Source organism: Pelecanus crispus, chromosome 1 (assembly GCF_030463565.1).
Source record: "Pelecanus crispus isolate bPelCri1 chromosome 1, bPelCri1.pri, whole genome shotgun sequence".
Taxonomy (NCBI): domain Eukaryota; kingdom Metazoa; phylum Chordata; class Aves; order Pelecaniformes; family Pelecanidae; genus Pelecanus; species Pelecanus crispus.
Window position 1 is genome coordinate 158266951 of NC_134643.1, and position 27159 is coordinate 158294109.

Consider the following 27159-nt stretch of genomic DNA (forward strand, 5'->3'; position numbering starts at 1 on the left):
AGCCTTTGCTGTCACTTTATCCATGAGATGGTCTTTTTGGTTACAATCATTCAGGCTACATAAGCACAGATGTAAAAATAACTACCAAAGGATCCTTTACAGGATGAGACTTGCCTAACACCGTAGCTGTTGAGACACACTCCTTATAGCGTCTTAACTGGCCAGAGTCTTCTAGTGTGACCAGGAAAAAATCTCCAGTTTACCTCAAACATAAAAAGTCACCTGAACCACACACAAACGATCAGATACCAAAAGAAAAGAAAAATCTGTATGAACCTTTTAGCCAGCCACACTGAATGAGATGCATATGCTTCCTGAATGATTCTTTTCTCCCCACACTCTGCTTGGATAAAGACTTTTCCACTTAAGACTCATGGCTCTTCCCATGTTTTTCAGGAGAATGTGCAACTTTGGGTGAAGTGCTTTAGAACTAGGAAGTAAAACATTTTCGTTCACCTTACTTTCTAACATCTAAGAAAATATGGAATTGGTATTGAATGCTGCACTGGACACATACTCCAATCCATATGCTCTAACATATGTAATGGTAACTTGGGCATCTGCAATTCCCTCTATGGAGCCAGCAAACAATTCCCGCTGGCACTGGGACAGAACCAGACTTCTCTACAGCACTGTGTTGGTGTTAACAGGAAAGCAAGGGGATCTCCTGGACCCAACTAGGTTTCAACAGTGAGAGTGCGTGCAATTGCTGCTAAAACACAGACTCTTCCCCTAGCTTTTCCTCACTGAATACCCTTGAATTTTAAAGTTCAGGTGTGTCTAGAACTTGAATTCATGCTCAATAATGCACAGACACGTGGAAAACAGCCAATACCCTGGATTCAAATTATGTATGTGGCATGCATTGATGCGACGAAGTCTCCCTGATCCAGATGGGGATTCATGAGAGCGCGATCAGGAAAAGAGCCAAAGAATGAAGACATAATCAGTCACAGCAAAAAAAAGTTTGTCTGAGCAGCACAGCAAGCAAGGTGGCAAAGCAGAGGAAAAAGGAAAGTTAACATTTTGATTCACTAGCAGGTATCTTAGATTGGCTAATGAGAATCCTCAGATAAATGAAGTCCTTCCCACCTATCAATTTCTTCCAAGTAGTGGTCTCTACTAAGTGTATATTCCTTAGGGTTCAGAACCTGGCCACTACGAACTCAATGAGCCATGAGACAGATGTAGTGGGATGAAAAGTAGCAGTTTGTATTTTCCAGTTTATGCAAAACTCTATACAAAAAAAAAAATCACTCAAAAGTTTACAGTATCAGTCCATCCTTTGATATCCATTCATCGGCAAATTAAAAGTAAACATTGTCTTAAAGTTAAAAGGACCATTAATCAAGTAAGATGGACTGCTGGAAAGCAAAAATGACAGCAAGGTTTCAATACAGGTACTTGGATTCAGCCCTTGTCTCCTCAGTTACATAAAGTGCCAAAAAAAGGTATAGGAAATATTTCATGAACCGCACTAATATTTTTATACCTTGCCCCAATAAAGTGGATGAAAATTATATCACAATAACCAAACATATACTTTTTATGCTAAAAGTATAATTGAAAATACATGTTTAAATGTTAGCACAAATGTACTGAGATACAGTGTAGAAATTACATTTTAGACCAATGATTTTATTTTGCTGACTAAAACAAAAATCATCTTTGTATTCCATGAAAAAAAATCTTTGTCTACAGAAAAATTGCTACTTCTTGAAGTTCTGAAGTACTTCACACTAAAGTCTGGACTGCTAAGCTTCAGGAAATCTATTCTAAACATTAAATGCCAAAACATTGCTGGAGGTCACAGAAGAAAATATTATGACAGCTTGTAGCAGTAATTTTTTAATTTTATGCCCCACACAGTGACATAGATGGAAAAGGCAAGAAGAGAAGGGAAGGGAAAAATTTACACAAGATACATTCAACATTCATACTAAGAAGGCAAACAGACCTGTCCTGTTTAGTGGATGGACAAATGACTGCTTCTGTTTCAGAGGCATATGCTTTACTACTTCATTTTTCAGTGAACCAATGACATTTAAAAATACCACAGTTTAGAGACTTGTAAAAACTGTGTATGCATATTATTCAGTTAATCCTTTGCATTGACAAAACAACTATGTGTTAAGAGAATGACTGTGGTCCCTACAATAGTACACTGTGGCTTACAACTTTATTGTAATGCTAATTGCAGGTAAGACCGATTTATCTTAATGTTTATGCCATTCAAGTGTGTTGGCTAGTCAGCTTACCAAAACCAGTTCTTAAATGTTCTTTCAGTAATACAATATAGAATAATGATAAAGAACCGAAATGAAGAGAAAGCATAACAAAGTAACATGCTTTGTCATCAATTTAAAGCTTTGTCATCAACTTAATGTATGCCAAATTAGAGTCAAATGATGGAAAACCATTGAAATTGCTCCTTAAAGGAATATGTACTTATAAAGTAGTAAGTATAAAACTTCATGGATTTTTTTTTTTTTTTTGGTCTGTTTACTAAGAAAGCATTCCTCACAGACAGGATGAAAACAGAAGCCACAATAATACTATATTAGACCGGCTATTCAATTTAACAACATTGTTAACGGTTCCATGTAAGTTTAAACCTTCACAGTCTTACTGATGGCACACACATAGATCGGTAAACAGTTTTTTAAAAAAAAAGTTAATTTATTTTTTACTTCATCATGTATGATTCATTTTGTAGAAATAGTCCATCATGTATACTTTTTAATCATCCTTAAGGCAAGCATTTTTTCCCCGATGTTAACTAGAGACTAGTAGTTTGAATTCATATAAAAATAGCAAATTCTTGAAAGTATAACACCATAACAAAAATGCTAAAACAATCATATTACACTTAGACAAAACGAGCTCCCTACCAGCATTTATGGTCACGTACTATGGTCTGACATTGATGTTTCTAACATCATATCACTTTCATTCATTTCAATCTCAAATGTTTCTTCCAATGGGCGACTGGTATCTGTACTTTTCCTTTGATGTGATGTCTCTAATGTTACTATGCCACTTTCATCCAGGGTTTGTCTTTCTATGTCGAATTCTCTGAAATCCCAGGGAGGTGAAATTATGTTCTTTAATGTCTTCATTGTGTGTACATCAAAGTCATAACATCTTAATTTGTCTTTGATCTCTGTTCCTAGGAAAACAGTCAAACCATTAGTTTATTCCAAGTGAACACTCCCAAAAAACTCTCTCTCAAAGAAACTATCATCCGGAAACTACTATGATTTTCTGCTTTCAGACCGACAGGGAGCTGTTGCTGCTTAATGACTGAAGTTGAATAGAGTTGTTCTGAAAAAACACAGCAGCCTCCTTTTTGAAAAAACTACGATATAAGAAGTACAACTCAGATTCAAAAGTCTGTTATTAGAAGCAATTGCCATTTCCCTTCCCAATTCTCTAAGAGGCTTTTTTTGTTGTTCAAGTTACACACAGCATGGTTTGCATTAATGCATATCACACAGCTGCATGGTTCTTCCAGATGTGTTAATTGACTACATATGGAACAAGACAATATTGAGAAGAAACATCTGCTTCAATTGTGCGAAAAATCTGCAGGAAAAGCAAGAGAGCACACAGATGGCTTTTACTGGCTTCAGCCTCATTAACATGCTTGACAGGACATCAACTGTGTTCATTACAGATAAATCAGTAAGTTCAATGAAGCAGAAATATGTTGCTATAAAGGGGGTTTTGGGGCAGAAAGCTTTCATAGAATATTACAAACTATGGCAATATAATGTATTACTGTTATGAAGCACTTTTTTTTTTTTTTAACCATATGTAAAGCTCTATTTTTGGAGGCAGAAGAATTTACTCTGTCTCCACAGAGCAGAGTTTTGTCATTTTGAAAATGCCATACCCATATCTCTCTTACAGCAGCACTAGCCGAAATCAGGACCTCTGATTATCTAACTCCACATTTCTATTTCATTTTTTTCCCATTCCCTTTGGTTTCTAAGTTGCCACACATCAGTATTTTATGTGAAAGAAACCATCACCATCTCTAATGGCAAAGAATTTACTGTTATGATGCTTATAAAAAACAGTGGTCATCTGCAATTCCTGATAAGTTCTGATTCATTTAGCCATTTAAAAAACAAAACAAAAAACCCCACCCAAACAAAAACATACTCTACTTTGTAAGTTAACTAGGTAATGGTAGACAGTCTTTCTCGATGTAAGAATAAGACTGCTCTTAAAGGACTCAATGACTTTAAGAGTCCCATAAGTGAAAGACTTACCAATGTATGCTTCAGAATCACCAATATACATTTCTATGCAATGTCCAAGCATTGTGACTGAAAATGTGTCATCCCTCCTAAGACCAAGGGCCTATTAAAAAAAAAAAACAACAAACAACAAATCAATAAAAAGTGTTCAGTAGCAAATAAAACCATTTGCATCTTAAGTCCACGATGGTTCCAAGTTTGTTGTTCTGTTGCTCAACAATGCTATCAGAGCACAGCATTCACTGTAGAAGCAAAACATTGCACAACCAAAATAATATTGTCATATGAACTGGCTGTAGTAAGCAAGCAAAGCACAAAAATGAAACCAGAAAATTACATGTATACAGACAGACAATCATTCACAACTCATGAAGTATAGCATGCTACTAAAATGGTTACAAAACCTGTGAGAAAGTTAATTTTGTATAGCTAAGCTACAATCTATAATGAAATCGATTGAGACATGCTTAAAGTAATTATGACTAAATGTTATGTAATACAAGCTTCTAGGTAAATAGAACTGCAGCTAAATTCAAGCCAGTCAACTTGAGTGCTAAAAATTTAACTGAGGAAAGTTCACTGTTACTCTATGAAAACATGAAATCACGAAAATTGTCTTGCAATAATAATACACAAGTATCATATAATAAAGATAAATCTGAGACAACAGAAAATAGCATATCTTTAAATGTTTCACTTGCTGTAAAATTTCTACTTCAAGGCATAGGTTGGAAGTATTTTAAATCATTTCAGCTGCATGAGAAGTTTATGTATATAAAATGTATATGACAATTATGATATTCAGTTTATAACAAAGAAGGATCCAAGTACTAAGTTTCACAAAGTGGCTATTTTCTACCTAATCAATAGAAAACTTGGAAAGATTTTTTTTTTTTTAAATTAAGATTATAAAATAAACACTGATTTGGATAAAATGCTGGTTCTCTGTTCCAAAACCAAATCAGAATGAAACAGTAAATAACAGAAGCTGTGACCAGCACTTAATTTCAGGCAATTACATACCGTATGAAAATAGTCGATTGCGCTTTCAAAATTGCCCATTAGACTATGTATGTAGCCAATGGCAGAGTAAGTAGAAGCATTTTGAGGAATTAGTACTAGAGCCTGGCGATGGTATTCCAGTGCCTCTTCGTATTTCCTGTTAGGGTTAAATACAGAAGATCTATTAGTAAGCTTCAGGGTGAAAGGTGTTGTTCTAATGTTATATTGATGTTTTCCTTAGATCAGTGGCACACAGTCCTGCAAGAACTTAAAAATTATTGCTTCATACTCTGAACATAATAGAACACACACAAGACTCATGGATATTGACAATTTTCTTCCTCAACATAATTGAGAAACCATTCTTCCCCTTATGTAGCACAACAGCTGCCTACAGCTAGGCCCCATTTGGAGATGATTTTAGCAATTTGATATGGTAAATTGCTTTAGATGTTTAATGCTTCTCATTGTAACATTAGCTTGCTTTCTGTAGCTTTCATTTTCCTCCCGAGGGGAGTGAAGGAGCAATAAACTCTTTGTTCAAATAACTCTTTGTTCAAAGTAAGAAAAGCTCTCTGGACAGAAATTTCACAGCCCTTAAGTGCTACATACACTGGTACTTTTGTCACTTCCATTTTGCTACCTTCTCTATCAGAAAAGAAGGTTTACACATATCCAGAATTTCTTTCAAATACTCAGCCACCTTTTCTTTGAAAATCATCCATTAATTAGACTCCTTATTGCATTTGTCATTTTATAAAACAAGGATTTAATGTATATTGTGGCATTACTCTGACAAATTAAATTGTTCCATTTGACATTCTAGTACCAAGTTGTTAAAAATAAATATAGTAATTGTCTATTCAGAAGAAATTCTAACATCTATAGTTATAATGAAATTATGCAAAACAGCAACACATGAAGTTGTTAGAAGGCATTAAGTAACAATTGAGGCAGAAAAATTATGCAACTGTTTGCTTGCTGCACAAAACTTTCACGTGATTTCAATTTTACTTTCACTCATAGTATTTAACTGTCCAGTTAGCTACCACTGTATTTTAATATGCTGCTTTCAAACTTCAACCACATAATGCTAGTGAGTAGACATATCCAGTAAGTTTTTTCATAATAGCAATATCATGTTTTATGGACACTAGTAAATTAGTTTTTACAGAATTTTTTTAGTTGTCAAAGCATATGTACAGCTGCCTAAATTCTGAACTTCATTTTCTTGAAAGATGTACAAGGATGTAGAAATACATTAGGTTGGCTTTCTGAACCTGAACAAATAATACAATGCAAGTTGTCCTAAGTGTGATGTAAGCAGTTACTAACTTATTGTAGAAATTAAAAAAGAGAAAAGGAATTATAACTGAAACAAGTATTTGGAAAAAACCTGCAATTATACTCATTAATAGATTCCAGAAACAGTGCCTTTTGTTTGATCTTGGCAGAAGGGGTAGCTATTATACATCCGTATTCCATAATGAAAGTGAGGATTAATTGGCAATTCAAGCACAAAGCAATTACTACCAAAGCCAAAGCAGAAGTACAACTTATATCCACCATAATCACATTCTCATTAGCAGCTTTGAAACAAAAATTACAGTATATGCCAATTGGACAATTAAAAGCATGACACTAAAAAGAGATATGGTACTGATTAAACAAAAAATAATGGTTAAAATCAGATTAAGGTAATTAACGAGAAAGCATTTCTCTATGTTAGAACTGTTAAAGCTTGCATATGTACTTTGCACTTTCTTTTTCTCTTCCTAGAATGGAAATATGAAATGAAATATGAAATAGTGCTGTTCTCAAAACCCATAAACTAATACTTTATTGCTGTGTTAATGTCACTGAATATTTCACTTCAATTAAAAAAAACATAAGCACTGATCCAAGCAATTAACTGGCACAAAACCACCTTTAGGTTAATTAAATCAGTGGACATACTAAATTATGTCAGGACTGGGACAGTAGCCAGTTAGAATTCACACCCATACCAGGATCTAAAAGCCTACGACCAAATTTCTATCTAGTAAGAATCAATAGTTAAGGAAAGGCTTTTACATTAAGTACTTTAGCTTGTGTGTATTAAACTGGATATAAGGGGCAATTAATGTATTTACATTCACAACCCAATTCAAGGAATTCTACGCTGCTCTCATGTGGTACATAATCTTGATAGAAACAAGAAGTAGGCCTAGAGAAAACACATTTGTGTAGTATTCCAGATAAATGTAGCTCCAGTACTCCCTGCTTACTTGAGTTTTCTGCAGACATGTCCTAAGTTGTTCAATAAAGGCTCCCACTTATCAACGGTTACCTGCAAAATAATGCAACAATTCAAATAACTGCAGCTTCCCAGATTGTAACTGAATTTTGTCTACTTCAAAAAAAACAACATACAAATGAACAAGACAATTCATTCATGACCGAGAAGAATACCACAAGCATTTTCAATGCTTTTCAAAACACCTATTTAGGCTCAAAACATTTATTCAGTAACTCAATTTTCTATTTTTTCCATTCCACAAACCCAATAAAATTTCTTTAAAGGGTCAATGAGAGTAAAACTTGGATGGAAACAAAACAAAATTTTTTTTCTACTTAACTAAAAATCACATCAAGTCTCTCAGCCTAGGAGCACTGAAGACCCCCCAAACTAGGCGTTTGTAAAATAATCATAAATACGGAAGGTCCTTTTACTGTTTTCTCCATAGTCTAACTTCAACTGCTTTAAATAAATTAGCTCATTTACGATGCACACAAGACAATCTGAGCCAACAAAATCCTTAAAGCACTTCTTGCTGAAATTAAAAATCATTTGGACTTGATTGTTATAAATTGCAAATTCATAATGCAATGTCAGAGTATCTCTGTATCTCTAGTTATTTTAGGTGTTTCACTCTCTAATTCTCAATTTCCAATCGTGTTTTTATAGATATGTTGATATTTAGTACTTCTCAATAAACAAGAAAAATGCCACACATAAAAGAATTTAGGCATATGCATAAATTTAAGCCTGATCTACAAAGTTTGTAGTATTCACATGAACAACACAGCTTTAACTAAACTGCAACAACCCTATTTATATATTGGTGAGCATATAAATTAGTATCTGTGCAGTTTGTTATAGTAAATGTGTGTCTTGTCCACATGAAAATTATAGTTTTTTCAGTGCTTTCCACTTTATAGAAGGGTTATTGTGCTCTAGAAGCAATTTCATTATCTTGATAGGAGAGGCTTTGTTAATAGCCATAGTAGCATGAGGTGGTGTCCTCATTAACTAAATTTAAGCTAAAAATTGAAAAAAACCCTATCTTAAAATTCACAAGAAGCCTGTCACAATGTGATACTGCTTTCATTAAGACATCTTAAGTTACTCTAGTACAATGTGTTTCTTTAGACAAGATGACAAAACAGAAATAAAATAAACTGTACTATCAGTAGGTACAAGCTCATTAGTGTGTTCCAGCATTTGAGGAATCGGGATTGTAATGGTTGATTTTTGATTCACAAAAGCACCTGAACTATGAGCACACTTCCTGACAAACTTTTTGCCAGTGATTTTTTTGATTACTTTCCAGAAGTTAGTTAAGCATCCCGGGGCCCATTCCCACAGAGTGGCGCTCTCTGGTAGAAAGAAAACAAATCCATACCTACAGGATTATGTCCAAACAAAAGTGGAAATCATTCAAGAAATGGCTAACACTTAAGGTGGCAGAAGCCATCTTCACACGTGTACCCAGTTCCACCCTCAGGTCAAGAACCATTGGTCTACTAAGACCCAGGACTGAGAATGAGACCTGCATTCCACTCTCCAGTCAACACTTATTTTCTTTCAATTTCATATAGAAATGTACTTTTTGCCTTTTCCTGTAGCAGTTAAGATAACATGTGATGATTCTCATCTAAAAACCCAACATAATCAATCACAAGTAGATGGCCCAAGTTTTAAAGTCAAATTTATATTGTATTGCTTCTATATTAAAATAAGCATACTATATTTTGTCACAAGATATTACAGGATTTCCTGGAGTTTTACAAATTTATCATCGTGCACGTTATTAGGAAAAATACCTCATTTCCAATAGCTTTGATTTTTTCCAGTGCATCAAGAAACCACTTTTCTGCAGTTTTCCAGCTAAGAATTGAAGGGGTTGGGGGAAAGAGAAGTAAATTAGTGAAGAGTTTTCATTAGCTGTATGAGAAAACAGTATTACAAGGAACAGTTCTTTGACATTATTTCATCATATGAGTGAAATTAGATGTAAAAAACAGTAATTTACGTTTGGCTATATTTTGCATGTGCTCCTAAGAGCTAACAAGACAAAGTTAAAAAATCAGAAGCAAACCAAGAATATTCACTAAAGAGTTCTTATATCTGTTAGTTTTTTTCAGAATATATTTGGAACCTCCTGAGCTGACAAAATATTTTGCTGCACAAAATTTTGTAGCATGCATGCACTTGTGTGTGCAGACAGCTGCCTTTTCAAGGCATGCGCTACCCAATGACAGGCACACAAAAGGTAATAGTTGATCTCTGCATGTTCCTCAAGCATTAAATGCTTTTTTCATTCAATCTTGAACAGTGAAGAACAATGTAGAAAGCAAGGGTTTAGGGTAAACACCATCTAAACTAGAACCAAAAGAAATTATAGTTCAATGTAAGTACTTTAGTAGATATATTGGCACAGTACACTTCAGAATAATCTGTGTTTAAGATTGTATTTAATCCTATTTTGCAAGCTTACTCTCCATTTTGAAATGCAACCACTCCAACTTCATGCATAACAAAAGGATCTTCAGGTGCAATGCTTAAAGCTTGGCTGAAAAACCTTTCAGCTAACTTTGAGTTGTTGGTCAAACCATATTCCAGTCCAATATAAAGCATCGGCAAATGACACCTAAAAAACAAAAAACAAACCACAAAAACACAAACGTGCACTTATCAGGAATGGCGTCACAAACTATAAAGAAATGCCAACTGTGTTTGCATATGTTTACGTACATCCAAGTAAAAGCCGATTTAAATGGACTACTAGCCTAAGGGGCAGTTTAAAAGACTTTACATCTTTATTAGTTATTGCCAAGAATTTGAACTCCAATACATAATTGTAACTTGCTCTGGAATTACATGTATTTTCTCAGTGCTTAAGTTAGTTCTGAGGGTTTTTTTTCCTAGTTTCCTTCCGTTTCATTTACAAATAGAATATGGAAGAAGTAACAATTAAAGGCATTACATTTACCAATAACTACAATCAAATACAATAGTTTTATATGCAATATGACATGATTAGTCTACTACTCATTTTACAACCTTCTCCACAGCATGAAACAGCTGTTCAAGATATTACTATACAGCAGTTTATGACCTGGTATGACAAACATGATTCACAAATTTCAGAGAACTTTCAGGTAGAACATAGATTACTTAAATATAAATCTTGACTTCAGAACTTATAAAATCACAACAGTAATCACAAATAATGCAGTTAAGTGCAGATGATGAAATTATTTGGGTTTTTTTCCTCCTTTGTTCTCTACTAGATAATTGTTGCAAATGTATTCCTACTGTTTAAAGGGATATAGGTCAATATTCTGTGCTATTTATGAATTAATTTTAATTTTTCCTGAATATGACATTTTTGACATACCCTTTCATGAGCTGTGCAGCTGTGAAGTATGCAGCCATTGCTTGATCGTGCTCACTCTCAACTGCAAATGAATGTCCATATGCTATCCACGCAGGTCCGTAGGTTCTCTCAAGTGTAGTAGCTTTGCTAAGAACAAGAGCAAGTCACAAGCAAACACATCTGAAATTCAATTTCATCTGCTTCAGATGACTACATATGTAGCAATGCTATGCCACATAGTTAGGTATCTATTAAGATAATCTTCTGTAATGACCAGTGGTAAACAAAGTTAAAAGTTCAACAAACTATTTAGCACTTAAGTGTCACAGCTTTTCAAGAATTCATTGTATTATTTCTGTTGCTGTTCATGGACAACAGGAATTATTTGATATTACTGAACACGAACAACGATATAATAGGTGACTTGGGCAAAATACAGAAAACAGTAATAGTGACAATGTATTACAAAATTCTAGCTATACATTTCAAAATAAATATATTCTAGCAAATGTAAATTTCACAAGCAGGATATGAAAATACCAAATGAACTGTCTGTTGAAATTTTGCCATATAATTGTACTAGCCTTAACAAAGACAAGTATTTGTCACATCAGACAAGTATACAAAATGTCACTCAAGTCCTGAGCTGAAGACTGCAACCTGAGCATCAAGACTGCAATCTGGAGTCTTCACAGAAAGATGGACTTGACAGGAACATTAGAAAGCTCTGTAGGTTATTTTCTCAGTCTGAAGGCAACTAACTCTTCCCTTTAAGATATGAAACCTGAACCTGGGAGAATGGCTGAGCGTCCTTAAGCTAAGAACTGAGGCTTGATTATCTAGCTGTAGTTAGCTTGGCAGCATGAGCGAATGCAGGGACTACACCCATAACAGGAAGGTGACTGCCAGAAGACATTCCACATAAGTCTGTATGTCATTTTTAAAGTATCGAGCAGGTTGATGTCTAAATTGCTATACCAAAAAAAGGGCATCAACAAAAGGAATGTTTTAGTAGTAACCAGTTTAACGAGGCTTCTGTTTATTTTATGAGCTCACAAACAATCTTGAATATTAAATATTTATTGAGCAAGTGAGCAACAGATTCACTAAAGAAAACCGGGGGAGGGAGGGGAAATTTACCTGAGATATCTTCTGGCATGTTCATTTTTGTGGCCAACCATGAGATAGTAGCACCCTACTGCAAACCATGACACCTATACATTAAAATCAAAATAGAGTATTATTAGATATATTACACTGATTTTAATGAAACATCACCATAAGTGATGCAAAACAGAGGAACAGATTATAATTAGAGAAGTTAGGAACATTTTCACTGAAATCAGTCAGCTTTTCAAATTATTTGATAGAATCATAGAATCATTTAGGTTGGAAAAGACCTTTAAGATCATCCAGTCCAACCATTAACCTAACACTACCAAGTCCACCACTAAACCAATTAAGGGTAGAGTGGCAATTTCATGTTTCCTGGCTTCGTGGATGGATTATTTTTTAATGAGAGTAAAAACTAGGAATCATGAAGGTTGGAAAGGACCTCTAAGATCATCAGTCCAACCATCAACCCAACATCACCATGCCCACTAAACCATGTCCCAAAGTGCCACGTCTACCTGTTTTTTGAATACCTCCAGGGATGGTGACTCCACCACCTCTCTGGGCAGCCTGTTCCAAGGCTTGACTACCCTTTCCGTGTGAAGAAATTTTTCCCAATATCCAATCTAAACCTCCCCTGGCGCAGCTTGAGCCCATTTCCTCTCATCCTATCGCTAACTACTTGGGAGAAGAGACCAACACCCACCTCACTACAACCTCCTTTCAGGTAGTTGTAGAGAGCGATAAGGTCTCCCCTCAGCCTCCTCTTCTCCAGGCTAAACAACCCCAGTTCCCTCAGCCGCTCCTCATAAGGCCTGTGCTCCAGACCCTTCACCAGCTTCGTTGCCCTTCTCTGAACACGCTCCAGCACCTCAATGTCCTTCTTGTAGTGAGGGGCCCAAAACTGGACACAGTATTCCAGGTGCGGCCTCACCAGCGCCGAGTACAGGGGGACAATCACCTCCCTGCTCCTGCTGGCCGCAGCATTCCTGATACAAGCCAGGATGCTGTTGGCCTTCTTGGCCACCTGGGCACACTGCTGGCTCATGTTCAGCTGGCTGTCAACCAACACCCCCAGGTCCTTTTTGGCCAGGCAGCTTTCCAGCCACTCTTCCCCAAGCCTGTAGCGTTGCATGGGGTTGTTGTGACCCAAGTGCAGGACCCGGCACTTGGCCTTGTTGAACCTCATACAGTTGGCCTCGGCCCATCGGTCCAGCCTGTCCAGCCTGATATTACAAACAAGCTAGAACTGCTGGCATGTACGTCTCTAACTAGGTTTGTTCAGCCTTATGAAGAGAGAGCTAAGTGGAAGGCTTACTGCTGTCTTTAATTATCTAATGGTAGGGAATACAGAAGACAGAGCCAGACTGTTCTCAGAGGTGCAGCAACAGCATGGGAGGCAACATGGACACGTTGCAACATGGGATATTCACATAAGAGTAAAAGGAAAGCAATTTTCACTATGAAGGTGATCAAACATTGGAAAAGGTTTCCCAGAGAGGCATATACATTTATTACTGAAGCATTTGTTTTAAATTATTGTTCAAAGTGAATATCTCACATTGAATATATTTTACAGGCACTTTGTTTTAAAAAAAAGAACCCCGGTAAAGAAAATTACAATGCATAGAAAATAAAAGCAGCAAACCATTTTTACTAGCTCTATCCAGAAACAGATTTTGGACCCTATTGCTCAAACTGACTATTACATTACAACTTTTATGTGTTTTCACCTAGAAAAAAAACACCTGGTAAGGAAGGCTTAGAACAACTTACAGGATTATTTGGGTATAAGTCCACCAGTTTGTGAGAAAGATAGAAAAGCTCTACATAGTGGGAAGAAACAAGAGAAGAAAATTAAAATGTGCTAAAACATTAAGATGTTTCAAGCCCTTTAGCTTTCTATACAAGATACCCAGAACATCCAACGTTATTAATGCACAAATGAACAAAAATGTTTTCTTTTTAGTGGTAACACTTCAAACTGCCTCAAAATAGATTCAGTTTTGCAATTAATTAAAAAAAAAAAAACCAACCCATAAGTCTTCACAGCACATAAATAAGCAGCTATACATCCCACCCCTTAAGAATTCTGCAACAACTTAGGTCATTAGCATACATTGAAATAAATGACTGTAGTATTACACTTGAATGTATCTTGTCAAGGTAAAACACTATTGAACTTCCTACATCTAAAATGTATAACATACTGGCTAGATCAATTTCAAAGTAGAGTCCTGTGCATTTATATGTTGAAAATAGGACAAAAGCAAATAAATTATTATATTATTTGGAATGATTCTAAGTGATTACCTTTCTAATAAAAATAATAATTCTAGTTATTAGAATAACTTACTACAGATTTTGTAATAACAGCAGAAGTAATCAGATACAGGATTACAATTCTATTGCCTATGCAATTTCAAGACAAATAACATTACAGGACATAAAATTTCTATTTCTTCAGAGTACAGTGCTCTTAAATTGATGAGTTTGTCCTGGAGTACTTTGCATCAATTCTTGGCTTCAGAAAAATCAAATATGTAAACTGGCTTACAAAATACCAACTTATTTACAAAATACTTCTTAAGGCAGACTTAGAAGAAAAATCAGAGTACTGGCTACATTTTCAGATGTAGTTAACTGTCAAGTAACTGAAAAGTACATTTACTAAACATTGAGAAGTACTAGTACAACTAGTGACCTATTTGTGTACATACAATGCACCATCCTTTGAGAGACTGCAAATCATATGAGCTCCTTATTCTATTTTCCAATCAGTTTTAAAGACATTCAAGCTCCTCACTTGGTTTGGATGTTTATATGCAGTCTGAAATGAGAAAAAGCCATCCCAGCTGCAAGTAAGCTATTCTTGTCATTCCAACAAAGGTGCTGCGTGATTATTAACTTGTCTGAACTAAAGAGAGGCCTTCACAACAGCAAAGGCAAGGAGAGTCTAGAACTTTTTTCTGATATAGAAAAAAGCATGTCCACCGAAGCATACACACTGCTGAAGAGTTCCTTCTAGTTTAAATGAATACATTTTATTTTGTTGTTGAGCAGAAAAAGCATGCCTAGATACTCCAGGAAGATCACCTCAAAACAGAAATCAAACAACAGAAATGAAGCAGTGTAGCTCACTAACTTTCTGGCTACATAGCCCAGCGGTTAAAAGACAGTTCATTCATGATCATGAATATCACACAGACTGTCTGCACAACTACTCCCCACCCTGCTGTTGTCAGCTCTGGAACTCCCTTCTTTTCCAGTCACCACCGTTTTCTTGAAACTGCAGGTAGGAGGAAAAATACGTGTAATTTTTTAAATGGTATATAATGGGGTTTCTTGGCATCCTTAATTCTTTTTTAAAATCGAAGCTTTATAATATTCATTTGACTCATATTAAATGTTGTGTTTCTTACCGTTTGCTTTATTAAGCTCCACAAGTGTCCCTATATGCACAGGTAGACAATTTGCATGGAAAGGATCTTTTTCCATCACTCTAAAAAAAAAAAAAAAAAGAAAAAATCTGCAGTGCACATTTCAAGAACTTGAGTGTGTTATAAGCAAGCTGCTTTTATAGTGTGTAATGTTCCAGTTAACTACCAGTTTAGGCACTAGAAAACTATTTGTGACTAGAAGGTAACTGTTAACAGCATAATAAAGGTTATCTTAAGACCAGAAAAGTAACTATTAGTTTAGCTTAACAGAAAAGGATAACAGAAAATTCTGGCAAGCTGGATATATAATTAGAAAAACAGAATAAAAATACACATTTGTTTGCAGGTCACTTCAAATTTAACCAGCAAACAGCAAATCAACAACATTTCTGTTCATTTTTTCCATATATTTGACAGCAACTTTCAAGCAACAGTCCTCAACTTTGAGCTTAACACTAAGCAGTATGCCTTAGGAAACATTTAGCTCAGTTTTAAATTTTTATTTCCTGTGGCATTTAGAAACAGAAGATGGTCTCACAGACAACAGACTGCATGCAAGACATGGCTTGTAGGCACATGCCCTTTTGTAAGCATTGGCATTTGATAAACTAAGCAGAGAAAAAAAAAAGATGTCTTAAAATCAATTCACAGAATCTCTTAAATCACAAGTACAACATTATGACTCCATTCTCTGAGAAGTACACCTTGAAACAGTTAACAGTTGAAGTTTTTAAATAGTTCAAAGTATTTCAAATGAGAAGTATAAAAGAGCATATAAACAAGTATATTAAATGCTCTCTTGAAGGGAATCTAAAACTTTGAAGTTATATGAACTGCTCAGACTCTCAATTCCAAGCTCTAGCATCTGTGATAGTCTCCTCCTTAGAAGACATTTACACTTTCTGCTAGACAAGGTGTGGCAATGAAGTTTCAGAAACAAAGATGTGATACTGTAATTTTATTGACTTAATTGGAGTAATTTATTTCAACAGGATCATGACTTTACTCAGATGTTTAAATTCACCCTAACTGTCAGCATTCTCTACAGCCTTCCAAAAATCTTGCTTGTACTGGGCTCCATGGGATATTCTACACAGTGATGGCTTCCTTCAGCTAAGAAGTTGCACTATAAAAAACAAAACAAAAGGAAACAAAACCCCTTCTGTTTTATACTACTAATATTCTGAGACTATGCAGTACGTACACAAAAATAGTTTTCTCAAAAGTGTAGCTGTCAGGCCAGCAGAAAAAATAGCTCCACAACCGTGTGCTCAGATTTACAGTAGTTGAGAAGCAATCCATGTTGTTGTTCTAACCCATGAGACAACCGAGCAGCAGTGTATTCCTGGGCTACGTAACAACTGAGACACAATACTTTGCACATCAAAATTAACATAACTTTTAATCAGCCAGAGAAATCATACTTCCTAACTAACCAACTGATCCAAACCTGTTCATTCTAAAGGCCAAACAAGAAGCAGGTAGAAAACACACAAAACTGAAAGTACCAGAATAAGGAAGAAGATGGAAGAAGGGAAGTGCAGCACAGTGCTGATTAACTGGAGTTTTGCTTTGGATACTTCTGCTACACATCATAAAAATAATGTGTCTTGCCAGACAAAAACTACGCATTTTAAATACCCGTTATTTAAATTGTTATGTACGTCAATCCACTGAACAATGATATTTGCTGTAACTCCAGGCATAATTATTATACTACGCCACATGAGAAAAAAAAACCTCAAAGTTGGTTTGTATACTTACAGTGAAGTAAGCTTGTAACACATTTTGAAATCACAGTTATAATAATGTCTTTCAGCTAAAGAAACTACCACATCCAGGTTTTCCTGAAGACCATCTACTGATTCAGGAATCAGTGTTTCACTGGGTTTATTATACTGAAAGATAAAAGAAACAACAACCAGTCTAAAGTCAGATGGTATCAGTATTAACATTTTTAGTTCTAAAAGAACATTTAAGAAGTATTAAGCTGCTTAAAATTCTTAGTTTTAAACTGAAAGTCCATAAAGCATGTATTTGCTAAAAAGTTTCTTTATAATGTACTAAAAGCTCATCTAGAACATGAACGATGCTTGCCAGTGTCAATATCTTAAGTGTAGGCTGTGGAAATGAACACTGAGCAATATATAGTTGGCTTTCAGAGCACTCACATTGCCTTTGGAAAAAATAGTCTGGAATAATGTTGTTATATCCTAGTATTTTCAGGTAACTGCCATTTGCCTACATTACTGATGTTCTTTTTCCCCACCTAGAAGTTTCTCAAGAAATAGAGCTAAAAAAAAAAATAATCAGAATTTCAAGTTGTCACTGCATGAGAAAATAAGTTTACACAAAACTATTATACTACTCCCGTAAAGTGATATCTACTGTGTCATAAATATTAAAATAACCAAAACTACAAAGCCCTTATTTATTTTAATGTCCAGAATAAATGGAATCCAAGAAAATTTACACCCAAAGTCACGACTTTCAATCAGTTCTCCAGCTTTTTAGTCAGTTTTGGGGTTTACCTTTTTCAATTTATTCTCAAATAAAAAGTGAAGCAATTCTTGTTCTTCTTCTGTACATTGTCTACTAAGAGGTAGAGATTCAAGAAGTTCTTTTTCTATGCAAATTAAAGAAAAAAAATTGAAGTGGTCATATTACGGAAGAAATAGCAAGATCTAACATTTTATGATGCTCACACCGAAACTACAAGGAAGATAACAGATTACACTAAAACAGACAATACTACTAATTACGGAAATTAATGATTTAATTCTTAGTTTTTCCTTCTACACTTTTAAATAAAATTTAATAAAGATAACATAACACACCACTATTTTTATTTACTCTATGTGTCAAATTTTATCACTGAGAATGCTATATTATCCAATGCCTACTGTAAGTAAGCAAACACCAGTAGGGTTTCATGGATTCAAAGCCTGTGAAGTTGAGAACACAGGAAAAACACTGTTTAGGCTGGGCAAAGAGTGTGGGAGCTTCCGGAGCTAACAAACAGGGAAGCTGGGTTACTTTGTTTCTTTTAATTCTTAGCACTGCAAGACTGAAAAAGTTCAAATGTAAATTTGAGCAGATTATAATTTTTACTCATTTCATACATTTTTTATTTATTCGTAATATTTTAAAGTCTGTTACTCGTAGCATTGCTTTAACTTTTATCCAGGAAAAAGGCATATTGAGAAAGCAGCTAAATTTTACTTGTATTTGAGAAATACTGCTATCCAAACCTTCTTGTGCCGTCAGCATATGGTGCGATGTTAAAAGATCAAATGCTTCAAAGCAGTAAACATCAAGCTTCAAGGCCTCTTTGTAGCTGTATGTTGCTAGGGTTCTGTTATCCAAAGCATCATAGATCTTCCCTCGCAAAAGGCATATAGAGCTCTTGATCTGGTGGAAAAGCAGGGCTGGAGGTCAAAGACTGAATCAATGTTTGCAATTTGGTTTTGAGCACAAATCAAATGGGCTCCCTGAAAAGTAAAAAGCATTTCATGTATGATGGAACCTGGTTTTCTAGTGCTGTCTTTAAATAAAATATTGTCTCTACTACTAGCTTAAAGAAAAAAAATCAAATGAATCCTGTCAGGTTACCTACTGCCAAACGAATACATGCTTGAAATAAGTAGAGGGAGGATAGAGTTTCTCTTTTCTACTTCTAGCATTCAGCTCTCTGATGCTGAGTTGTAAGCTATTTATGCTAAATTCCCTTCATAGTCAATACAGGGAAATTGCCACTTCTAAAGGCAATCCACTTCTTTGCTGACTATTAAACCACATATTTTATGCAAGAGAAGAACGACCTCACCAGAGATGAAAAACGCCAAATCAACTACTTTGAGCAGAAAAATATATCCTTCTCTTCAACCCAAAACATACATGTTTCAGAAATTAAAGTAGTGAAAGATCATGATTACCATAGTTAAAGTTGTGCTAAGATGTCTAATAAATAACATGTTCTTTCAAAACTCTGTAGATGGGTGTTAAATTCAGTCAGAAGGCAAAAGAAGTGTCAGCAAGTTACTTGGAGAAAGTTAACACATTACACATCTGTATCATCAGACTAACTAGACAGACCAACTCGCTCGGGAGCCCCCACACTAGAAACAGTATAGCTATATTGACAACTGATAAACCCCAGGGGGCTGCTAAAGTGGTAATATTGTTACCAGCTCAGAGACCAGTCATTCTTACTCAGGAACTAGTGTCTGTGCAAAGAAAACAAATCAAGTTTGACAAAACTACATTCCTAGAGAGGAGTTTCATTTAAATTTTTTTGTAGCAGTACCCACTTCAGTAGTTCTCTCCTTTGACAAACCAAACCCATACTTCCATTAGTGAGCTACATTATAACAAGCATTTGTGAAGGTAAGGACTGACAGAAGTCAAGTTTTTTGGCTGCGTTATTTTTCAGCCAAAATAGTTTCCCAATTTAGTTCAACAATCAGCCACACAAACACTTGGGCCAGAGTACCATGAGACAGGGAGCAAGAATGAACAGCTAAAGCTGAGGACTTCTTCCTCTGCTTGCAGTGGTAGCTTCAATGTTCCCATTAAGGTGCACCGCAGTAACTCAGTCTAATCCACTTCTCCCTTCGGCCCATTAATACCAGCATTCGAAATCAGTTTACATTGATGATTTCACCCATTTTGCTACTTCAGTCTTACAGGGAAAATGCCATCTGCCAACCACCTTCACTGTAGTTTCAGCTAATAAACTTCAATCCATAACTCTGAAAGTAAAGGCTCTTCACAGACTCTTCAGCCTTCACGTGGTACAGACCCCTTTTAACTGTGTGCCTGTACAGAATTTTTTCACTGAGCTTCAAAAACTTCACCTTCACATCACATAATTTTTCAAGTGTGATGAAAAAAATGTCCCACTAAGAGCAACACTTGCGTGATTAAGGAAATATTTCATTCAAAATATCTGGAGAAGAAAACTTGCTTTGTTATCTCAGAACCTGCAGCCCAATTGAGAGAAGTGTTAGTTTACATTATCAAGACTGAAATTGCAGCATAGAGCTAAAAGACTCTAAAAACTAATGCTAGATCATGAACTTCCTGCAAAGTGTCTGCAAATAATTTATGGGAAGTTTTCAAAGAGCACTCTTCATTTTTGCAAAGCAAGTTATTTTCCTACAGGCAAGTAACATGTGACTTCTGACTGAACAGAGAACAATTCAGCATTTTTGAAAACTATGTTATCCAAAAATGAAAGCTTAAATGCAGAGTGTCAGATTCATACAGCTGTAAAATCACTTTCTGGCTTCACATATTTTTTTCTCAGTTATAAAAATATTTGCTCAAAAAAGGTCCCTTACAGAGGACTGTGACATCTCCCAGTCTGTGGTAGAGTCTTTCAATCCACTTTCATCCTTCAAGTACTTTTCAAAAAGTCTTTTGTTGATTGGCTCTTCCATATCAAGAATATCCAGGGCCTGTTGATGTTCTTTTGCAGCATACTAGCCAAATATGTGCATGTAAAAAACAAGGTTGAGATTTGAAACATCTGTACATAAAGCACCAATAAACACAGCACCACATTTCAAAGGCACAGATTGAAACAACCAGTGCTTACCAGCAGGATTTGTCATGCATGCATATTCTTATTTGGACATATGTCATTATGTTACAATTGCAGCCAACTATTTTACTAGTTATTTACAATATGCAAAAAATCATAAGATTAACACCTACAGAAAAATCTATTATTCAGCATTATGCAATCACAGAAGCAGATATGCTTCTAAAAATAGTTAATACATGTTTTAGTAAAATACTTATTCTATAAGTTATTCTTATTCTATAAGCAGCATATTATTCTGTTTCAAATTTCTATATTTAATCTACCAATTGATCCAGTTTTCCTGTCATAGCACTGCATTTACTATTTATGTACCACATTTTATACAGAAGCATAAAACTGCTAACTATATTTATACAACCATAAATCACATCTCCTCCAACCAATTAAAAACATAAACATGAAGACATGAGACAAAAATAGTTCACGTTCTTTCCCCACAAAATATTAGAGGAGTATTTTCTTTCTTGGAAAAAAAGGTTGGTTGGATTTCTTCAGAATAGTACCACAATAGATACTCCAGTGACCATACTGAAGGTTAAAGAATGCAATCAACTGTCACAAAATTTAAACCTGTTATTCCAATGAACATAGACAGTTACATTGCCTGTCAGGTACCTAATCTTCCCAAGATGCATCTTTTATTTAGTTTTGTTCATTTCCAATAGAGGTTAAAACGTGTACTCACATGACATCTAGCTGCAAGGTAGCGACATGCTTCATATAACTGAAAGAGAAGTTTCGTACATATTAGTCATAAAGAGAGAGCATGTTTACTTACACTGCTAGACTCCGTTTTGCTCTCTCCTTTTTCGCTTGTATGGCTTCTTCATCCCTTTCACCTCCAAGTCTTTCCTGACCAAAATGACTAAGTCTGTAACACTTTCTCTACTATTAAACTCTCAAAGGACACTTGCTTCACTCTTGCCTTCACCACTCATTGGCAGAGTGGAAGGACAATTTAAACAACTACACCTGACGGACACCCCACCTTCCCAAACCTGCTGCAGTTACATCCTCAGACCCATTCTCTTTTCTGTGACCCTATCAGGGGACAACAGTTTCAATCTGGTCCATTGAACACAGGGCTGTACTTGGTTCAGATAAACTGCATCATGCAAGTTTTTTAATTACTTTTCCCGTGAACCTTCTCCTCTGATGGTGAAGAAGTCAGTGTGGTTAGCAACAGAGGTTTAAAAGTGGAATAACAGCAGTAAGTCTTTGACTGAAGTGACTTACCTTATCCAACTTACGTGATCGAAGGGCATGTGCTGCCCTATGATACTGAGCTGTTAGGTAAAGACATTGGGCCAACCAGTAGATATCTTGTGGTTCCTCTAAAATAAAAGAGCAAATTATAAACCATTGATTTAGAATATATCTGTAAACACTTCCATACAGAATATTCACTTTTGCTTCACTAGAAAAGTATTTTTCCCCTATTCTAGCATCCTATTGAGTTACAAAGAGTTTTTTTAATATATATATATAAAAACACATCTATCAGTGAGATATTAAAATTTTTAAAAAATCAGATTTTAATTTTAAGGACATCAGATAACGCACTGGACAGTGAATACAAAAAATCTCACACTAGAGGTGTGTCATGAGAAGGAGACAACAGTGATACAGATCTAAAAAAAATAGCAGTTGTAGGTTACCCTGCCCTTGGACAAAGGGCAGAGAAAAACAACCCAGAATTGTGTCTCTCAAAAAAGATCAGTGGTAACCTAAGAACAGTGAAAGTGAAAGCATTAGACTTCTGCAGCTTAAAGTTATGACTGCAGAAGCACAGCTTAGTACTCTCCTACTTTATTGGCAACCAAGGTTTTTGTGGAATCAAGCCCCTAGAATCATTTTAAGAAGTGTAAATGGACCATGGCTGTAGGCAGATATAGGCTACCAGCATAACTCACTCTGTAAACCTGCATTCTACTTGTCACCCAGAACAACAGTGAATCCTGTAGGAAACCACTGTTGTCTCTCATAGATCACTTTTTTTTTTTTTGGTGTCTCAAGGTAGGCAAACCTTAAGGCTTGGCCAATCATTAATTTTAACACAAAGTTCAAAAGGGAAAGATTGGCCCTGCCCTACTTGGAAAAATGGCATTCCAGAGATCACAGAAAAGCACTTACACCAAACTCAAAGCTTCAACATTTAGCCAAATAGCTTTAAGAAAACAAGAAAAAAGAAACAGAATACTATCAGAAAGAAGTTAATCAAAACCAATGTAAAAAGCAGCTACTTACCATGAGACAGTGAAGCTACTTTGTCTGCCCAAAACAGGGCACTTTGATACTGCTGCTGTAAAAGCATGATAGAAATAATTAGTATTTATTTGGGGTTAGTTTTCCTGGATTATTTTGAAATATATTGTACATCATTCACATTTAGTATCTTATGCATGTAGTCTCTAATGAACAGCGATTCACATTTGAGATCTTTATAAGTTCAAAAAATTGTTTAAAAGGGCCAGTACTGTAACTTCTAGAAGATATCAAAAAGTAATTTGAGGTGGGGTTGTTTGTTTATTTTCAATAAAATGCAGGTATCTTTGACCAAAAGGTATGCGCTACATAAGTATGGCAATAGGTCATTAGCTGATTTGCTATCACTGAAAAAGTACCAAGAACCCCCCCCCTTCAGTTAAAATAAATGCTACATTTTAGAAGAAAGAGAATACTATATAAAAAAAAAAAAAGACACATAAATTACTTCAGGAAACTTCAGCAGCATCATGTCTGATTAAGAAACTTTCATTCTCCAGTCAAGATGCTTTACCCTCACACAAACCATAGTCCTTATGTGAATTTCCCCTTATCCTTGGATACACAGTTTGACCATTAAGTCTGCAGTTCAGGAGAATCGGGTGCAATGGAGAAGACTGGTGGCAACTAGAGATCCGATGGAAGCAGAGTTTGCAGGTATATCCCACTAACTCAGCTAAAGGTTGCCATCAGATTTGGGGTGCTAGGCAAAACCTCATAGAATTGGCTGAGATTATTCTCCGAAAAGATCAGCAGGGACTACTGTTTTTCCTTTTTATCATTCTTCATGCTGTCAGGCATAATATGCTTCCCAGGATCTGCTGGACATTTAACAGATATCCTGCCATCCTAAGGACTTTCAACACTGGAAAAGCCTTGATCACTGTTGCTCTTGCCTGCAAGACTACAGTTGTGGAGTTTGTTTATAATGTTAGACACTGTTTTATGCTTTTGACGTAGAGGTTTGGCAGACTTTTCCAAAATGCACGCTGATGGTATTCTAGTCCTCACAAAGCACTACACTCCATGACCTAAGTGGTCTCTTCTATTGTGTATTTCCACATTCCCTACTTGATGGGGATTAAGAATGTCCCACAAATTTGCCAAGAGAGTAGTTTGGTTTCAATCTGCCCTCCCGGGGGAAAAAAAAACCACCAAAAAACAACCCCACCAAAAAACCAAACCAAAACCCCACATATGTAACATATGTAATAGCTGTCTACAAGAACTGCGGTTTAGGTAACTCTCTCAACACCACAAAAGAAAGGCACAATCCAGGCCTGCAGGGCACTATATAACTTTTGTTTAGCACTTCTACAGCACTGTAAGATGACTATATTACACAGAGAAGCAGACCGACGTTCCTCCTGACACCCCTTCCTCAGAACTGCACGAGTGTCTACACCTCTGCATGGCAAAGCAGCTTGGTGAACCAGTTTAACTGAGTACAGCAAAACAAAACAATAAAGTCTGCCAAATTAACTTAGGTCCCAAATCAATCTTTTGGTCAGACTTGCTGGCCACACACACAAGTGTTTGTGCTAACAGAAGGGATGGGTTTCTCTCAGTAGTGGTGCCAGTATGAAGTCTTTAAACCAGAAACAGAGCAGAGCAGTTTCATGCTGTACTTGATCTAGTTTAGTAATGCATTTCTCCTGTTGCGTGTTCTTTTTGTTTGCCCTGCAGCAACATAATTGCTGAATCCATCAACAAATGAAAACAAGCCTGCCTTTCTAACACCGCTCTGCAGCGTCGCAGGTTAGTACCGTGAGCATCTATAACCAACCATAGGCGTGGCCCGACTTGCACAACCCGTGAGGAAGGGATCTTGCAAATACGCCTTTGCTACACAGCAGCCCCACCGCTCCCACAGCGGGCCTCCCTCCTCCTCCTCCTCCTCCTCCTCCTCCAAAGGAGGAAGGACCCGCGAAATCCCCCGTCACGCTAGCGGGAGGCCACACGCCCCAGCTCCCAGCAGAGACCGCCCGGGCGGCGCTTCCGGCCCACCGCGCTCCTCTCCCGCCCCCGCTCCCTCCTTTTCCAGAGGAAACGGGGCATTCTTTCAAAATTAACTCCTCCTCCCCGGCCACACAGGCTGGCACCTGCTACACCCGCTCCCCGGGCCGAGAGGGGCTTCCCCTCGGGCAGGGCCGGCGGCCCACCCGCCCCTGCCCCGGCAAACCCCACCCCGCCCCGCACCACCGGTGTCTTCCCCCGCGCCTCACCTGGTCGATGTACTGCCGCACCCGCTTCCTCAGACGCTCCAGGTTCATCCTCCCCCGCGGTCTGCGGGCGAAGCTGAGGGAAGAGCGGAGGGAGGCGGCCCAAGGCGCCAAGCCCACCGCGCCGCCGGCGCTGGCCTCTCCACCGCCCGCCGAGGCGCCCTGACCGGCGGTGCCACGCTCAAACCCGCCCCCCGCCCGTCCGTTCTTCCCTCCCTCCCTCCCGGAAACAGCGGCCCCGAAGCGCATCGTTCCGGGAGCGCTGCGGGCCGGCGGGGTGGGGAACACCCCCGCCAAATAAATCTATTCTGAGACTTTTCTCCGCAGTCCATCCCCAGATAAATTTATTCCGGGACTCTTCTCCGCAGTTTTGAGGGGAAGGTTTGCCTCTGTGAGGGCCCCTATAGAGGCCCATTGCCCTGAGACCCCTGCTTCGGCTACTGCGGCCTTGAGGTGAAAATATTTCCTCGAGGCTTTGCAGCCATGGTGGAAGGTTTTCCTGCAGCATGTCAGGAGGTTTTCTACGAGTCCTTCACTGTCCAGTCATTTTTGGTATCACACAGATTATGGAATCATTAACTGATTATCACATTACTGAAAAATGTCAGCTTTTACTGCTGAAAAACAGATAACGTGAATGAGTGAATTAAAAAGCCTGATCTGAAACAACTCAGATGCTGGCTGATACATCTTGGAGTGGGTTTGCCTGGTACAAGAAGAGCAATCATCTGTGTGTGCTTTGACGGAGAGGGAAAACCTGTGTCAGAGTTAGAGTGTGGAGAAGGCCACAAAGACAGCATCTGGTCCCAAGCAAAAAATACTCATTTGAGAAAAATAGGATCCATGTGCCTTCTCTTGATCTATTTGCAGTAGCTGCACTTTGATATAAAACTGTTTGACTTCAGTGGTTTCCACCTGTTACTAATTAGCCTGGGTTTTCACCTTTCACTGTATCACCCTTTGGGACTGTTTCTTCTCTGGCATTGTTGAGCGTATGTACTGCAGATGGCAGATACCCATTTTATCCCTGCAGCAAAACATAGATCATAGATTTTTTTTTTCTTTTTTTACTCAACTAAATTTGTAGGCCTGCTACTTTTTCACATTTCAGTAACTGAGATTTTGAGAAAAGCAAAATCCCTGTTCATCTTTCCATCAGCTCATGTAATGAAGGAACAAATCCTTTTGTTAGTGGTTTCTTTAGATCCGACGGTCCTATCTAATGGGCATTATCATTATGTTCAGCTTTCCTGAAGACACCTCCAGGTGCCTAAATAGCTTCTATGGGCACCTGACCATACTGTGGCAAGCTTCTGTACCTTCAGCTCTCTGAAACCTGTGGCTTGTCATGGGTGCTACCACTCCACTCACGTATTTGTTGGTTTAAAGTCTCTTTGAAATTAGCACGGTTAACAGCATATGCATTTGTCAGTTTGTGGATCTTTCTATGTACAATAAAAGATGTTTGAGTGAGATTTTGATCCTATTTAGAAACTACTGAGTGGTGGAGCCCACAGTTTGCTCATAAGTGGCATATTTCCCCCTTAGACCAGGTGTAAGGGTAACTCACCAGATCTCAGTGGCTTCTATTCAGCGTGAGAT

At 37.1% G+C, this 27159-nt stretch overlaps 1 protein-coding gene across 4 annotated transcripts; it reads right to left on the minus strand.

Moving 5' to 3' along the window:
• Nucleotides 1-1489: 1489 nt before the first annotated feature.
• Nucleotides 1490-25649, minus strand: CDC16 (cell division cycle 16). 4 transcript variants are annotated; one of them, XM_075710374.1, is made up of 18 exons: nucleotides 25561-25649; nucleotides 23318-23372; nucleotides 22307-22404; nucleotides 21756-21794; nucleotides 20805-20945; nucleotides 18714-18873; nucleotides 17994-18088; nucleotides 17227-17360; nucleotides 15445-15524; nucleotides 13799-13848; nucleotides 12050-12123; nucleotides 10931-11056; nucleotides 10028-10180; nucleotides 9354-9417; nucleotides 7535-7596; nucleotides 5289-5424; nucleotides 4278-4368; nucleotides 1490-3169 (listed from the first exon to the last, which is right to left on the minus strand). In XM_075710374.1, exons 1-18 carry the CDS (start codon nucleotides 25606-25608, stop codon nucleotides 2904-2906), a joined length of 1872 nt encoding a protein of 623 aa, XP_075566489.1. In that variant the 5' UTR covers nucleotides 25609-25649; the 3' UTR covers nucleotides 1490-2903. The 4 variants fall into 4 exon arrangements, with proteins under 4 accessions (XP_075566489.1, XP_075566497.1, XP_075566505.1 ...); XM_075710382.1 differs by lacking the exon at nucleotides 25561-25649 and adding an exon at nucleotides 25122-25137; XM_075710398.1 differs by lacking the exon at nucleotides 1490-3169 and adding an exon at nucleotides 3561-3585.
• Between the last annotated feature and the right edge of the window lie 1510 nt (nucleotides 25650-27159).

What these genes read in the sequence shown, in the direction of transcription:
- CDC16 (XM_075710374.1), bottom strand. Translation starts at nt 25,608, where the DNA reads ATGAACCTGGAGCGTCTGAGGAAGCGGGTGCGGCAGTACATCGACCAG. An exon ending in TGTTACAAGCTTACTTCACT is followed by an intron (nt 15,525 to 17,226) that starts GTAAGTATACAA and finishes TTTTTTTTTTAG; the next exon opens with AGTGATGGAAAAAGATCCTT. An exon ending in TGATTCTGAAGCATACATTG is followed by an intron (nt 3,170 to 4,277) that starts GTAAGTCTTTCA and finishes CTGTTTTCCTAG; the next exon opens with GAACAGAGATCAAAGACAAA.